The 14,230-nt window shown below is 45.2% G+C and overlaps 1 protein-coding gene across 2 annotated transcripts; it reads right to left on the reverse strand.

The window, feature by feature from the left end:
• Nucleotides 1-472: 472 nt before the first annotated feature.
• LOC121550340 lies at nt 473-3,460 on the reverse strand. 2 transcript variants are annotated; one of them, XM_041862566.1, is made up of 6 exons: nt 3,088-3,460; nt 2,815-2,908; nt 1,977-2,573; nt 1,844-1,879; nt 1,528-1,650; nt 473-1,410 (listed from the first exon to the last, which is right to left on the reverse strand). In XM_041862566.1, exons 2-6 carry the CDS (start codon nt 2,844-2,846, stop codon nt 492-494), a joined length of 1,707 nt encoding a protein of 568 aa, XP_041718500.1. In that variant the 5' UTR covers nt 2,847-2,908; nt 3,088-3,460; the 3' UTR covers nt 473-491. The 2 variants fall into 2 exon arrangements, with proteins under 2 accessions (XP_041718500.1, XP_041718499.1); XM_041862565.1 differs by having other exon boundaries at nt 1,528-1,653.
• Between the last annotated feature and the right edge of the window lie 10,770 nt (nt 3,461-14,230).

Here is a 14,230-nt window from a genome sequence, read left to right on the forward strand (position 1 = left end):
AGAACTGTGTGGCATCGACTGTGCCACAAAAGCATGCTGAAGTGGCACAGTCAATATCCACAATTATAAACACAGGCTCGCTACAGTTATTGTTATTTGTGGTCATAAATATTATTTAGAGTTAATTCTATGAGGGGGGAAGGTGTTCCATTTATTTTTCAGTACAAGGGGAGGGTCATGTGAAAATATTTGTAACTTTGGGGAGGGTGATTTCTTTGGGGGGGACACCTTGAGTCGGACCAGCCCCTCCCCCCCAGTAAATTTCGATCTGTCCCATTGCAAGACGTCTTCAACTTCCAGTGAAGTGAGGAATATGAGTCTTCTGTGCATGAAGGTACATGTCTGCAGCACAATTATAGAAAAATTACATTTCATTTCAGTATTTTGACTACACGGAACACATATTTTGGAAACATCAGGCCATGATAATTAACAGACTACTTTGAATAAGTGCCAAGCTGAATACATTTCATTAAATTGCCCAGATAGTTTCATTTATTATAACATTCAATTGTAAAGTTGATTATAAAATTAGACTTGTGTACAGAATGATTGATGAAAATGGAAAAAGTGCAGATCCACAATGCTGATCTGGCACGGATGAGCTGAGACCTCTCACTCTTGCTGCCTTTGGCCAGGCCGACGCTGTCTTTACAGATGAAGAAGACATCCAGGCCAATGAAGAGGGCGTTGATGCTGATGAGACCAGCCCGCGCTGACTTGGAGAGGGCTAGTGGGGCCACCTGTCCAATGCCCGGGATGTCCCCTGCTAGCTTGGGCAGGTTTTGTGCTGCTTTGCCTTCCTGGAGCGCCAACTTACCAGCGCTTGTGATCAGATCTTCATTTCTAAGGACTTTCACCGGCTTCAAACCTGAGGAAAGGTCAACTAGGAAGTCAATGCCTTTTCCGATGGCCCCAGTGGTGGCAATCACCTTCCCTGCTCCAACCATGTCCACCCTGCTCTGCCCCAGGATGGGCTCCATATTCCTGGCCACATCCTCCAGACACTCCTGGAGACTCTCCACGTCCTCCATGAAACTCTGGAAGACTTTACTGGCTTTCTTCTCATGGATGCTATTGACGTTCATCTCTGTGATGCCAGTGGTTAAACTGTTGACCCCACTGGTGACCCCCAGGCTGACCCCTGCATAAGTGAGAGCCATTGACACCCCAGCAGTGACAGGGGTCAGAGCTAAGCCCACGATGGTTAGGATCCCTCCAGCCACCCCCACTGAGCTGCCTGCCACACTGGAGATCTTAGCCCCCAGCTTCATCCTGTCCAGCTGCACAGCACTCTCCTCCAGCTTGGTCAGAAACTGCTCCATCCTGGGTCGGCGCTGGCTGAACCGGCCAATGAAGCACTGAGCAGCCTCTTGGAACAGGAACGTCAGTCTGAGGTGCTGGTCCATCCTGACAGAGGGGGAAGATATCTATTTACTGTATTCCAATAGACTAGTTCTTGAATCTTGTTAAAAAATGTCAACATAGGTTTTAAGAGAAGAACCAAACCATGGCAGAATAACCTACCTGATATCACTCAGCTGATTCAAATGTTGGAGCATATTTTGTATGGACTCTTCCCTCACATCACCAAGGTTGACCACAGGGATGTAATTCTTCTTTTTCCAAAACAGCATTTCACTGATGTAGCTACTGTAACAATGCATATTAATTTCAACATTACATTATATTCATTACATTGTTATGTGGCATTGGAATTATATCACATAAGCCAAATAACCTTATCAAATGACATCTGAGAAGGACAAAAATGAAAGGAAAATAGTACAACTATGCTAATATAAAATGAATGCTGATATTAAAACTGTGTGAGGGATCTTACCCAAGTTTACTCTCAGGCTGTGGTCTGATCTGTAATCTAGAAGGAAAAAATGGACATCATGTGTTTGTAAAATGGCAATGAAGAACATTACATAAGTTAATGTTGAAGAAATTGTGATGGGAGCTCCACTTACCGCTTCTCCATCCTCTTACAGAGCTGCTGGCTGATTTGTATGTATCTATCCAGCTGGAAGGCCAGCACCTCTACATTGAGCAGGCTGGGCATAAAGAAGGCCTTAGCATCCCTCTTAAAGTGGATGAGGAGAGGGCAGGCTATTCTGGCAGCAATGATGACAGCCTGAACACTGGCAGGGCTCGTCCCCAGAGGCAGACAGAGGAACCTGTTCTCCTCAAACACGAACAGACAGGTGACTGCCAGACACTCCATAGCATCCAGGAAGTAATCCAGCTTCTCCAGGCCTCCCAGAGTGTCCTTTAGTACAGCACCCAGCTCCTTCTCCAGCTCCTCACGCCTACTGTCTGCAGTCACCTGGGTCAGACCGCTCCATACGAACTCCCCAAACGCCTTGGCCTTGGTCGCCGAGTTACGGACATGGTCGAACTTAAGGTCAATTCTGTCTGCCCTCTCCTTGATGTCCCTCATCATTTCCAGTTCTGTCTCCCTCTGAAGGGCCCATTTGGAATGCCTGTCGCAGAACTCCCTCACTGTGTGAATGTGGCTGAGGGTGTCTGAGATGTACCGGCCCAAGAGCTCCCTTGTTAACTCTGATCTGTAAACAAAGAGGGCTTCAGTTAGGAGCTTTACTATTGAATTCAGGCTAATCAGTATATAAAATTACAAAGTTGTAGATACAGAGTGCCTATCCAACTTTAACCTTTTATTGAACAGCCTTTATTGAAAACCTTGGATTCTTTGTCAACACTGCCCTCTGTTGTCTTCGTAAAGTAATCCAACAACACTCTCCTTTTTTGCCACAGTTATTTATTGCCCCCAGTTATTAATAGTCTCACCGTGACATGGCGCTCTCTTTGCGTTTTGACATTTCCCGGTTTGGTTGATATTGTTACTTAACAGAATTCGTGTTGCCTTGGGCATGTCCATTAACTGTGGATCAAATAGTGAACAATCATGAAAAATCGAAGTCTGCATTTCTCTTCTGAAATAATTTAGAATCAGGATTCACAGACATGGCATCGCTTACATGAGCAAACATGTTTAGATACTTTTCGAAGTACAACATTTAATTTGTGTAAAAAAATTGGGATTTATTCAACCTCACTCACCTTGACAAAGACGCTACTGCACGCAGACAAAACTGGAACGTAGTCCCCTTAAATAGGTCAGCATGCTTCGATTCGGCTGGTGTCGAGCAGAGTACCGAACGAGCAGGGTTGCCAGGTCAAGCTAAAATGTATTGCCCAATGACAGTGATGCCAATTTAGCAATTTTGTTGCTAGATTTAGCAACTTCTCAGACTACCCTACAACTTATTTTTCAAACAGCACCTAGCAACACATGTAGCTACTTTTAAAAATCTCTTTTGAACTTTTAACAACTTTTGAAAAGTCACTCAAACGCTAAAATGCACGCATTTTCCCTAAAAATTACACAGAAACGACTTTCTCTGTCACACACTCAGTCACAACACGTGCCTGGCCGCAAAAGTGCATTGTGAGTGACGTCGGCAGCAGGCGCTCAGCTCGTGCACAGGCAGCAGCAGGCCAGCCAAGCAGCACAACAAGCTGGAGAGCTAGCGCACACATCATTATTTGAGTTAAGTTGCTTGTTCAATAAGATAGCATATATATCTTGTTATTAGCTTCTACCTATAATTTGTCATACCAGTGGTACACGGTCTGATATACAACAGCTTTCAACCAATCAGCATTCAGGGCTCAAACCACCTAGTTTATAATTGTAAATAAAACCTGTTTGCACATGTGCATAACTATAGCTAAATCCGACAGGAGAGTTTGAGTGATGAAAGTTGAACAGAGGACCTCGAAATCTCTGTTCAATAAATACTTGGACGAATTTCAAAAAACGTATGTTAGGCTATTTTCTGGCAATTGTGCCATTGTTATGTGCCAGATGTTAAGACTACGGACATTTATAAATAGCCTATTTGCGAGATTGACTAATGTCAATAGGCATAGGCTACTGACTCAAATCTGGGTTTTAATTGCTATTCAACTTTGCCATGGTTTGTTGAGCTAGATGCAGGTAGCCTAGCCCCTGATAGGCCAACATCTCATTTCAGGGAAAAGTCCACAATGAAACTGACATTAAATGTGGAGAATGATACATTTGCGATAGAGCTGTGACCATGATCACAATTGATAACTTCCAATTTAATTAACTAAACATGGCTGAAGTTATAGGCTATTCATTCAATCCGTTTGCCAGCTCCAGGTAGGCTACACAAGTGGCACAAATTGGTTTTCAATGACTCCAGTGAAATCGTCATATCAACATCTTTATTGTATCGAATGGTAGGCTGCAGTAGCCTACAATGGCATAGAAATTAATAGCCTACTTGATGGCCAACAGATGCAAATGTATCATTCTCCACATTTAATGTCAGTAGCATGCAAGGGAGTTTCCACTCGAACAGCACTTGAGACCCAAGAACTTAGCATGAGTAAAACCCTTTGCTTGATTATTTTTTCCATAAGAAAAGTCCACACTGAGCAAATTTATCTAAAGCGCTCTAGTGCGCCTAAAGTCGTTTTCCAGTGCTTTGTTGCCTCTATATCAGTTCTAGATCATTAATATGTTTTATGGAGAAAGGGTTGGAAATAGGTATCTCCATAATGACCAATCTAAATAGCCTACCTACAACTTGTAAAAAATTATCACGTGCTACTCTATCTCCATGGCTCAGCTGTCTGCTGCAGCGCTCTCTCAACCAGTGCTCTGAACACACACACACCCCTCCGGCCCTCCCCCTCCACACCACTCACTCAGTCAGTAACAGCCTGCTTGCTTACTACCTGATAGTCGGTAGCAGCAGGTCACAGTAAAATATACTGTATATGGCGGCCTCAGTGCAATTTAAAAGTAGCCCAAAAACCCGCAACCCGTGACCAATACATTTTCACCCGCGACATTGTTTTCAATGTAGCCCAATTGTCCGAAAACTGCGGACATGGCAACCCTGTGAACGAGTGTGCTCACAAATTCCCTTAGAAGTTCACTTGAAAAAATAAAAAAAGGGGGGAAATCGGCAATATTACCCCGGGACAGTAGAGGGCAATGAGCTGGTAATAGCCATCTACGGCTAAACAAGGACGTGACGACACACCCAAACAAGGAAGAGATGCGTGAGAGAATAAAATCAAAGACAGTACAGGCAGAAACTGCTTCTCCATGTAGCTCAGTTGGTAGAGCATGGCGTTTGCAATGCCAGGGTTGTGGGTTCGATTCCCACGGGGGGCCAGTATGAAAAAAAAAAATGTATGCACTCACTGTAAGTCGCTCTGGATAAGAGTGTCTGCTAAATGACTAAAATGTAAAACCCTGATCACACTTGTAGGCGATGTCAAGGCGACATTGGCTAGCTAAACTCATGCGCAGAAACACATAATCGGGTCTAACGGTCGTCTCGTTCCGAACTGCGCATGTGCAGGCCATCAAATCAAAGTCACTACTTTGATATAAAGTTGTTTTTGGCTAAAATGAAAACGTGTCAGTTTGTCACTTTCACAAGGTTGGAGTAATAACAAGTTGGCTCAACTCTAGGTTGTGCCTTTAGATTTCGAGAAAATTAACAACTAAGGAAGAATTTTTCACTTCTCTCATTGAATTCTCAAATCCCAAACCCCGGCCTGGTCTGCATCTGCTTGGTCTGTTTCTCAAGCGTTCCCGGAAGTCTCGCGATGTTGCGCCTCTAGGTTTAGAAACTGTGATAAAATAGTGTACACAGATACTTTTGGAGGAGATGGGAAATTAAGATTACATTAGTAACCACGGTTATGTGAGCTATTGGATCACTTCAATATGGTATCCTTCCGCACGGCAGGATACATTCCGAGTAAGAATTTTAGATTAGTCCTGTGTACCGTTTAGTGCTGCAGCTGACTCCCTTAAATAGCTGCCAGCACACTACTTCCACCTTGTGTCCTTTTCGAGGCGCCGTTGATCACCGACAAAGAGGATTGTAGTGATCCAATAGCTCACATAACCGTGGTTACATATGTAACCTTCGTTATGTAGCACTAAATTGGATCACTCTAATATGGTATCACAATACCAGATTAATCGGTGAACTAGGTAAGGGCCAGACAGAGAGCAAAGTCCCGTAGGACTGAGCTCAGGGCAGTCATAGTTGCTATGTCCCTCCGTCCCCACTCAAGGAAGTGGAGGCAACACCTAGCACAGCCGTTCCGACCTCATTGGCAGGGGCAACAATGACTCGATAGTGCCTTGAGGGGAACTCCTCGGAGCAGTGCCCACAATGTAGCTACTCCTCTAGTAGAATGTGCCACTACAGCAGACGGCAGAGGACGGCTGGCCAGCCGATATGCTATAGTAATAGTGTCCACAATCCAATGTGAGAGGCTCTGGCCCAGAAGTCTCTCACCATAGCAAACGAATAGCCGATCAGACTGTCATATTGCCTGTGTCTGTGTAATGTAAGAAAACTGTAAAAACCGTTTGCACAAATGGCTCTCAAACCAGGTACAGAATATGCCACATCACATTTGATATGATGCATTGGTGGAAGAAACCATGACGCCCCACAACGTGTTCACCACATTGTCCTGTAGGCCTAGACTGGTCCACTAACGCCTCTGAGGCCAAGGCCGAAGCTGGAGGCGGTGCGGGTCCAGATGCCACCGAGGTCGGGCCTCAGGGGCAGCTGCCATGGTGTCCCCGAGAGGAGAGACAACAGAAGACTGAACCATGGTGGTCTCGGCCAGCATGGAGCTATCAAGAGCAGCTGGTGGCCAATCAAGATGACCCTGTCTAGTGTAGCTGTGATCAGGGGAAATGGTGGGAAAGCGTAAAGCGGCATTGCCGGCCAATCGTGAGCGAGGGCGTCCAGACCCATAGGGTTCGAAATCGAGAACCAGCTGGGGCAATGAGTGTTCTCCTGAAATGCAAACAGGTCCATCTGTGCTCTCCCAAACCTGTCCCAAAGCTGTAGCACCACCTGAGTGTGGGCTGGATCTGTTGAAGAGCTAGGCAAACCACCCTGAGCTCCAGCACATTGATGTGTTGACCACTCCATGGGGGTCCAGCGGCCAGCTGCCTATGAACACGGCACATAAACCCTTCAGAGAGGCTTCAGTGCACACCAGCTCTCTGCGGTGGACTCTGATCAGGCTCACCCCCTTTAACAGGAAGGAGCAGGATAGCCACTTCGATAGGGTCCTCAAACATGCACTCATCACCAACAGTTGACGGTGTCTGTGTTGTTTTGGGTGCCGGCCGTGGGAGTTGAACCATCGTTGGAGTGGCCTGATGGAGAATGTCCAGCGGAACCAACAGTGAAGCCACCGTCAGTAGGCAGAGTAACTGTTGGCACTCTAACACCGACATGGCTCGTCCGAGCCGGAAACAGTTGAGGTAGGATAGGACTTTGTTACTCTCACCTGAGGGAGAAGTGCCCTAATGAGAGTCGAGTCTATGGACATCCCGAGGTAGATCACCTTCCGTGAGGGGGTCAGGTGACTCTTCTCCTCGTTTAGGGTGAGGCCCAGAACTCAAATGTGGTTCAAGAGGGTCCTCGTGTCCGTTGTGACCTGTTCCCTGGATGGGGCAGACTATCCAATCATCCAGGTATAACTCCTCCAGTAGAATGTGCCACCACAGCAAAAGACAAAGGCTAGCGGACCAGCCGAAATGCTGCAGTAACAGTGTCCACCATGTAATGTGAGAGTCCGGTCAGATAGGCCGTTGCCCAAAACTCTCTCACCATAGTTAACGAAAACTGATAACGCTTTCGTATTGCCTGCGTCTGTGAAAAGTGTCCATTGCCCTATCCGGGCACAACACACTGGGGGAAGCCCCTAGTTCACCCACAACAGTGAGAGGGGCGTGTGTGGATAACTGTAATGGCCGGTTAACATGTCTGTCAGACAGAACCCTTGGCCAGAATGAGGGGTTTGGGTGTAGATTGACACTCCTTCATCTGAACTCATTCGGAAACATTCAGTCAACCAGGGCGTCAACACTAGAAGACCCTGAGACATTTGAGGCGACCGGGACTATAGCGGTGGCCAGCATCGGAATTGGAGTTCGTATCCTTCATTCACTGTATTTAGTGCCCATGGGGACTCAACTTGCCTCTCTCACTTTGGCCTTTGGGAAGCTGCCAATGCCAGCGGCAAGCACCTCAGGGTGACTGCAGAGTGCCACCCTTCTTAGACGCAGTCCGCTGCCTGTGGGCAGGGTCACCTCGCATTTCTCAAGGCGAAAAGCCATACTGGAAATGGTAGTTTCTCTCTGTGGGAAGAAGAGATGGATAGTGTATACCCTGCAGTATAACAAATTAATATGGCAACCCCAGCTATACACTGCATAAAACCAGCAGTGTAATCTAGCTGTTATGTATGTTTCTAAGGGAAACTAGGATAGTTACTGTCTGTACTGTAAACTAATATAACAAAACTATAGTAAACCCAGCTATATACTGAGTTTCAGGGGAAACTAGGATAGTTACAGTCTTAACTGTAAGTACAACATAAAACTAATAACCCCAGCTACACACTGTGCAAGACCGCAGCGTGTAGCTGGGGTTATTAGTTTATTAGACCGCAGTGTGTAGCTGGGGTTATTAGTTTATTAGACCGCAGCGTGTAGCTGGGGTTATTAGTTTATTAGACCGCAGTGTGTAGCTGGGGTTATTAGTTTATTAGACCGCAGTGTGTAGCTGGGGTTATTAGTTTATTAGACCGCAGTGTGTAGCTGGGGTTATTAGTTTATTAGACCGCAGTGTGTAGCTGGGGTTATTAGTTTATTAGACCGCAGTGTGTAGCTGGGGTTATTAGTTTATTAGACCGCAGCGTGTAGCTGGGGTTATTAGTTTATTAGACCGCAGCGTGTAGCTGGGGTTATTAGTTTATTAGACCGCAGTGTGTAGCTGGGGTTATTAGTTTATTAGACCGCAGCGTGTAGCTGGGGTTATTAGTTTATTAGACCGCAGTGTGTAGCTGGGGTTATTAGTTTATTAGACCGCAGCGTGTAGCTGGGGGTTATTAGTTTATTAGACCGCAGTGTGTAGCTGGGGTTATTAGTTTATTAGACCGCAGTGTGTAGCTGGGGTTATTAGTTTATTAGACCGCAGTGTGTAGCTGGGGTTATTAGTTTATTAGACCGCAGTGTGTAGCTGGGGTTATTAGTTTATTAGACCGCAGTGTGTAGCTGGGGTTATTAGTTTATTAGACCGCAGCGTGTAGCTGGGGTTATTAGTTTATTAGACCGCAGTGAGTTTCCAAGAGAAACTAGGACAGTCACTAGAAACGAGCATAGTTACTGTATGTAGCCTACTGTAAGTAGTGCAACAGAAAAACTATAGTAAACCCAGTGAAAAAAACAGTATTGTAATAGAGCTGTCAGTTTCCAATTAAGGGATAGTTACTATCTGTACTGTAAAGTAGTGCAACATAACTATAGTAAACACAGCTACACACTGAAACCCTCAGTGTAATAGAGCTGATATTAAGTTTCCAAGGGAAACTATGATAGTTACTGTCTGTACTGTAAAGTAGTGCAACATAACTATAGTAAACACAGCTACACACTGAAACCCTCAGTGTAATAGAGCTGATATTAAGTTTCCAAGGGAAACTATGATAGTTACTTTCTGTACTGTAAAATAGTGTAACAAAAACTATCGCAACTGTGTGAAAAAAACACCAGTGTATTCTCACTATGGTTGGGCTATCATAAACTCAGCCCAATACTGGAAAAGGAAGCCAACAGTGTAATATTACTGTCTATAGTATATACTGCACAATACTGTACGATAGTATAGAATGGGACCTACAGTATCAGCCTTAGTCTCATACACTATCTGAAGGAGAGGAGAAGTGAATGGCTGTACCTTTTCCACAATTAAGCTCACAGTGTAATATACTATATCTAAAGTAAATACTGTGCAACACAGTATAATAGTAAAGATTACTACGGACCTACAGTATCAGCCTTTGTCTCATACACTATCTGAATGATGGAGAGGAAACATGAATGGCTGTAACTTTTCCTTGTGGAAAAATAATTAAGCCATCAGTGTAAACTGCCTGACCGTGAACGGGCATTCTACCTCTCACACGTTTATAGCTTATTTCTTGCTTTATACGTGCGGGTCAGCTGTAACTCACGCCACGTTTATAGCTTATCTCTTGCTATATACGTGCAGGTGCTGGTTAGCAGGACTTGAGGGAAAGTGTGTTCATAATCGTGCTTAGTCCTGCAATGGTCACCTCCCTTAAGCTAGCTACTTTGCATAGCTCGTTCACCATGGAACACACAAGAGTCTATGCAAGATGGCTGCGCCCTGTGAGAGATGAAACATTGTGTCATTTTGGAGTCACTTTTATTGTAAATAAGAATAGAATATGTTTCTAAACACTTCTACATTAATGTGGATGCTACCATGATTATGGATAATCCTGAATGAATCTTGAATAATGATGAGTGAGAAAGTTACAGATGCACAAATATCATACCCCCCCAAAAATGCTAACCTCCCCTGTTATTGCAATGGTGAGAGGCGTGTCTTGGGGTATGATAGATGTGTGTCTAAGACAAATTTCCCCTTGGGAACGATAGGTCTACATATTATTCTGATACATAGCCTATTCATATTGGCAAACATTAAGCTTTACACCTGATGAAATGTTGTTCAAATGTGTCTGTATGTCCTGATCTTTTACTGGACCCCAGGAAGAGTAGCTGCTGCCTTGACAGCAGCTAATGGTGATCCATAATAAATACAAAACCAAATACAAATCTATGGTTTTAAATGTCTGTACTTAAGGTTTTCATGTTTATATGTTCTGTACCAACCAACACACTGACTGCCTACTCCACTCCCTTGGACCTCACAGTATAGTCTTGCTTTGTATGATTTTGGTTTGTTGACATTGTTTTTGCTTTCTCATTAGCCTAGTTGACATACAGTACCTTTTCATCAAGGTCTAATATTATGTTTACTAGCTGTCAGCTAAATCTGGTGCAATGCATCACTTCTTCTCATATTCTGAGACTTAAGTTTTGTTGTACATTGTCACTGCCTAATAAACTTAAAGGGATTTTGGCAATGTTACTTCCCTAGAGTCAGATGAACTCGTTGATACCATTTTTATGTCTCTGTGTCCACTATGAAGGAAGTTTGAGGTACACATGACCAAAGGTATGTGGACACCTGCTCATCGAACATCTCATTCCAAAATCATGGGCATTAATATGGAGTTGGTCCCCCCTTTGCTGCTATAACAGCCTCCACTCTTCTGGGAAGGCTTTCCTCTAGATGTTGGAACATTTCTGCGAGGACTTGCTTCCATTCAGCCACAAGAGCATTAGTGAGGTTGAGCACTGATGTTGGGCGATTAGGCCTGGCTCGCAGTCATCCAATTCATCCTAAAAGTGTTCGATGGGGTTGAGGTCAGGGCTCTGTGCAGGCCAGTCAAGTTCTTCCATACCGATCTTGACAAACCATTCCTGTATGGACCTCGCTTTGTGCACGGGGGCATTGTCATGCTGAAACAGGAAAGGGCCTTCCCCAAACTGTTGACACAAAGTTGGAAGCACAGAATCGTCTAGAATGTCATCATTGTATGCTGTAGTGTTAAGATTTCCCTTCACTGGAACTAAGGGGCCTAGCCCAAACCATGAAAAACAGCCCCAGACCATTATTCCTCCTCCACCAAACTTTACAGTTGGCACTATGCATTGGGGCAGGTAGCATTCTCCTGGCATCCGCCAAACCCAGATTCGTCCGTCGGACTGCCAGATGGTGAAGCGTGATTCATCACTCCAGAGAGCACGTTTCCACTGCTCCACTTCAGCCGACGATTGGCATTGCACATGGTGATCTTAGGCTTGTGTGCGGCTGCTCGGCCATGGAAACCCATTTCATGAAGCTCCCGACGAACAGTTTTTGTGCTGACATTGCTTCCAGAGGCAGTTTGGAACTCGGTAGTGAGTGTTGCAACCGAGGAAAGACGATTTTTACACGCTACACTCTTCAGCACTCGGCGGTCCCGTTCTGTGAGCTTGTGTGGTCTACCACTGAGCTGTTGTTGCTCATAGACATTTCCACTTCACAATAACAGCACTTACAGTTGACCGGGGCAGCTCTAGCAGGTCAGAAATATGACGAACTGACTTGTTGGAAAGGTGGCATCCTATGACGGTGCCACGTTGAAAGTCAATGAGCTCTTCAGCAAGGCCATTCCACTGCCAGTGTTTGTCTATGGAGATTGCATGGCTGTGTGCTCGATTTTATACACCTGTCAGCAATGGGTGGGGCTGAAATAGCCAAATCCACTAATTTGAAGGGGTGTCCACACACTTTTGTATATATACTGTATATATGTGTACATTTTACTATCAATTGGTGAGAGAGAGACTCAAATATCACAATAAATTGTACATATCCACTGCCGTCGGCAAAGTTGATTCCTGTTTCAGTCACGTCTTTGGTCATGTCCGTTTGGGTCAAACAAAAACACCCTAATGATTGGTTGACAATAGAGCCTCCCACAAAGCGTGTGATGACTGCAGGATGACGTTGTTATGAGCAACTGCAGAAATTTGGAGTTGAATGCGGTCAAAACTTCATGACCTTTGATCACATGGTTTTTGTAAAGTTCATGCAGTCGTCATGTAGGCGCAAGTCGGACAATTTCTATCCCCATAATACAACACAAGGGGACTTGAAAAGTGATATTCTCAGTTTCTTTTCCCTTACTTTACCAAACTCAACTTGGACCAGGTCACATGCCTTTGAATGATTGGCCATGTTCGAGAGCATCAAAATGACTGCAGGCGACTGCCGACTGACTGATCTACAAATCACTTTGCATCATAAATAACAACTAATTATTATTTGTAGATCAATCAGTCAGTCACAATTTACCCATGATACATTGCGGTGTTGATCCTCTCGAACACGGCCATTGACATTGCGAGGCGAGAAGTAGAAACTCTCAAACAGAGCGAATCCTTTAGTTAACAAATCTGTCACCGGGAACAAGATTGTGGCCTATTTTTGAAGTTCATTTTAAAGTTGTATTTGAAAGGATGGTGAGACTAGATGTTTTTTAACATACTAGGGACTTCGGAGGGTAGCTAGCCGACAAATGTAAGACTGTCATGATACAAGTTACTGCAGTATCTTCTCCCTGCCACATGAGGGGGCATGGCACCAACCTGAGTGACTGGAGTAAAGCATATGATCCTAGCGTTGAAGTGTTGTGATCAAATCAAATCAAATGTTATTGGCCACATGCACCGAATACAACAGGTGTAGACATTACAGTGAAATGAAATAACAGTAGGGAGGCTATATATGCAGGGGGGTACCAGTGCAGAGTCAATGTGCGGGGGCACCGGCTAGTTGAGGTAGTTGAGGTAATATGTACATGTGGGTAGAGTTAAAGTGACTATACATAAATCATTAACAGAGTAGCAGCAGCGTAAAAAGATGGGGTGGGGGTGGGGGTGGGGGGGCAGTGCAAATAGTCCGGGTATCCATGATTAGCTGTTCAGGAGTCTTATGGCTTGGGGTAGAAGCTGTTGAGAAGTCTTTTGGACCTAGACTTGGCACTCCGGTACCGCTTGCCGTGCGGTAGCAGAGAGAACAGTCTATGACTAGGGTGGCTGGAGTCTTTGCCTTCCTCTGACACCGCCTGGTATAGAGGTCCTGGATGGCAGGAAGCTTGGCCCCAGTGATGTACTGGGCCGTACGCACCACATTCTGTCGTGCCTTGCGGTCAGAGGCCGAGCAGTTGCCATACCAGGCGGTGATGCAACCAGTCAGGATGCCAGGTCAGGATGCCAGGTCTCTGACCTCCTCCCTATAGGCTGTCTCATCGTTGTCGGTGATCAGGCCTACATCTGTTGTGTCGTCTGCAAACTTAATGAGTGTGTTGGAATCGTGCCTGGCCATGCAGTCATGGGTGAACAGGGAGTACAGGAGGGGACTGAGCATGCACCCCTGAGGGGCCCCCGTGTTGAGGATCAGTGTGGCAGATGTGTTGTTACCTACCCTTACCACCTGGGGGCGGCCCGTCAGGAAGTCCAGGATCCAGTTGCAGAGGGAGGTGTTTAGTCCCAGGATCCTTAGCTTAGTGATGAGCTTTGAGGGCACTATGGTGTTGAATGCTGAGCTGTAGTCAATGAATAGCATTCTCACGTAGGTGTTCCTCTTGTCCAGGTGGGAAAGGGCAGTGTGGAGTGCAATAGAGATTGCAT

The sequence above is a fragment of the Coregonus clupeaformis genome, chromosome 35 (genome assembly GCF_020615455.1).
Source record: "Coregonus clupeaformis isolate EN_2021a chromosome 35, ASM2061545v1, whole genome shotgun sequence".
NCBI lineage: Eukaryota > Metazoa > Chordata > Actinopteri > Salmoniformes > Salmonidae > Coregonus > Coregonus clupeaformis.

Bases quoted from the DNA above. Each gene is read 5' to 3' on its own strand.
- LOC121550340 (XM_041862565.1), bottom strand. From the start codon at position 2,846: ATGTCAAAACGCAAAGAGAGCGCCATGTCACG. The intron at 2,574-2,814 runs GTGAGACTATTA...CTTTGTTTACAG, and splicing joins AAAGAGAGCGCCATGTCACG to ATCAGAGTTAACAAGGGAGC. The intron at 1,411-1,527 runs GTAGGTTATTCT...CCCCTCTGTCAG, and splicing joins AATCAGCTGAGTGATATCAG to GATGGACCAGCACCTCAGAC.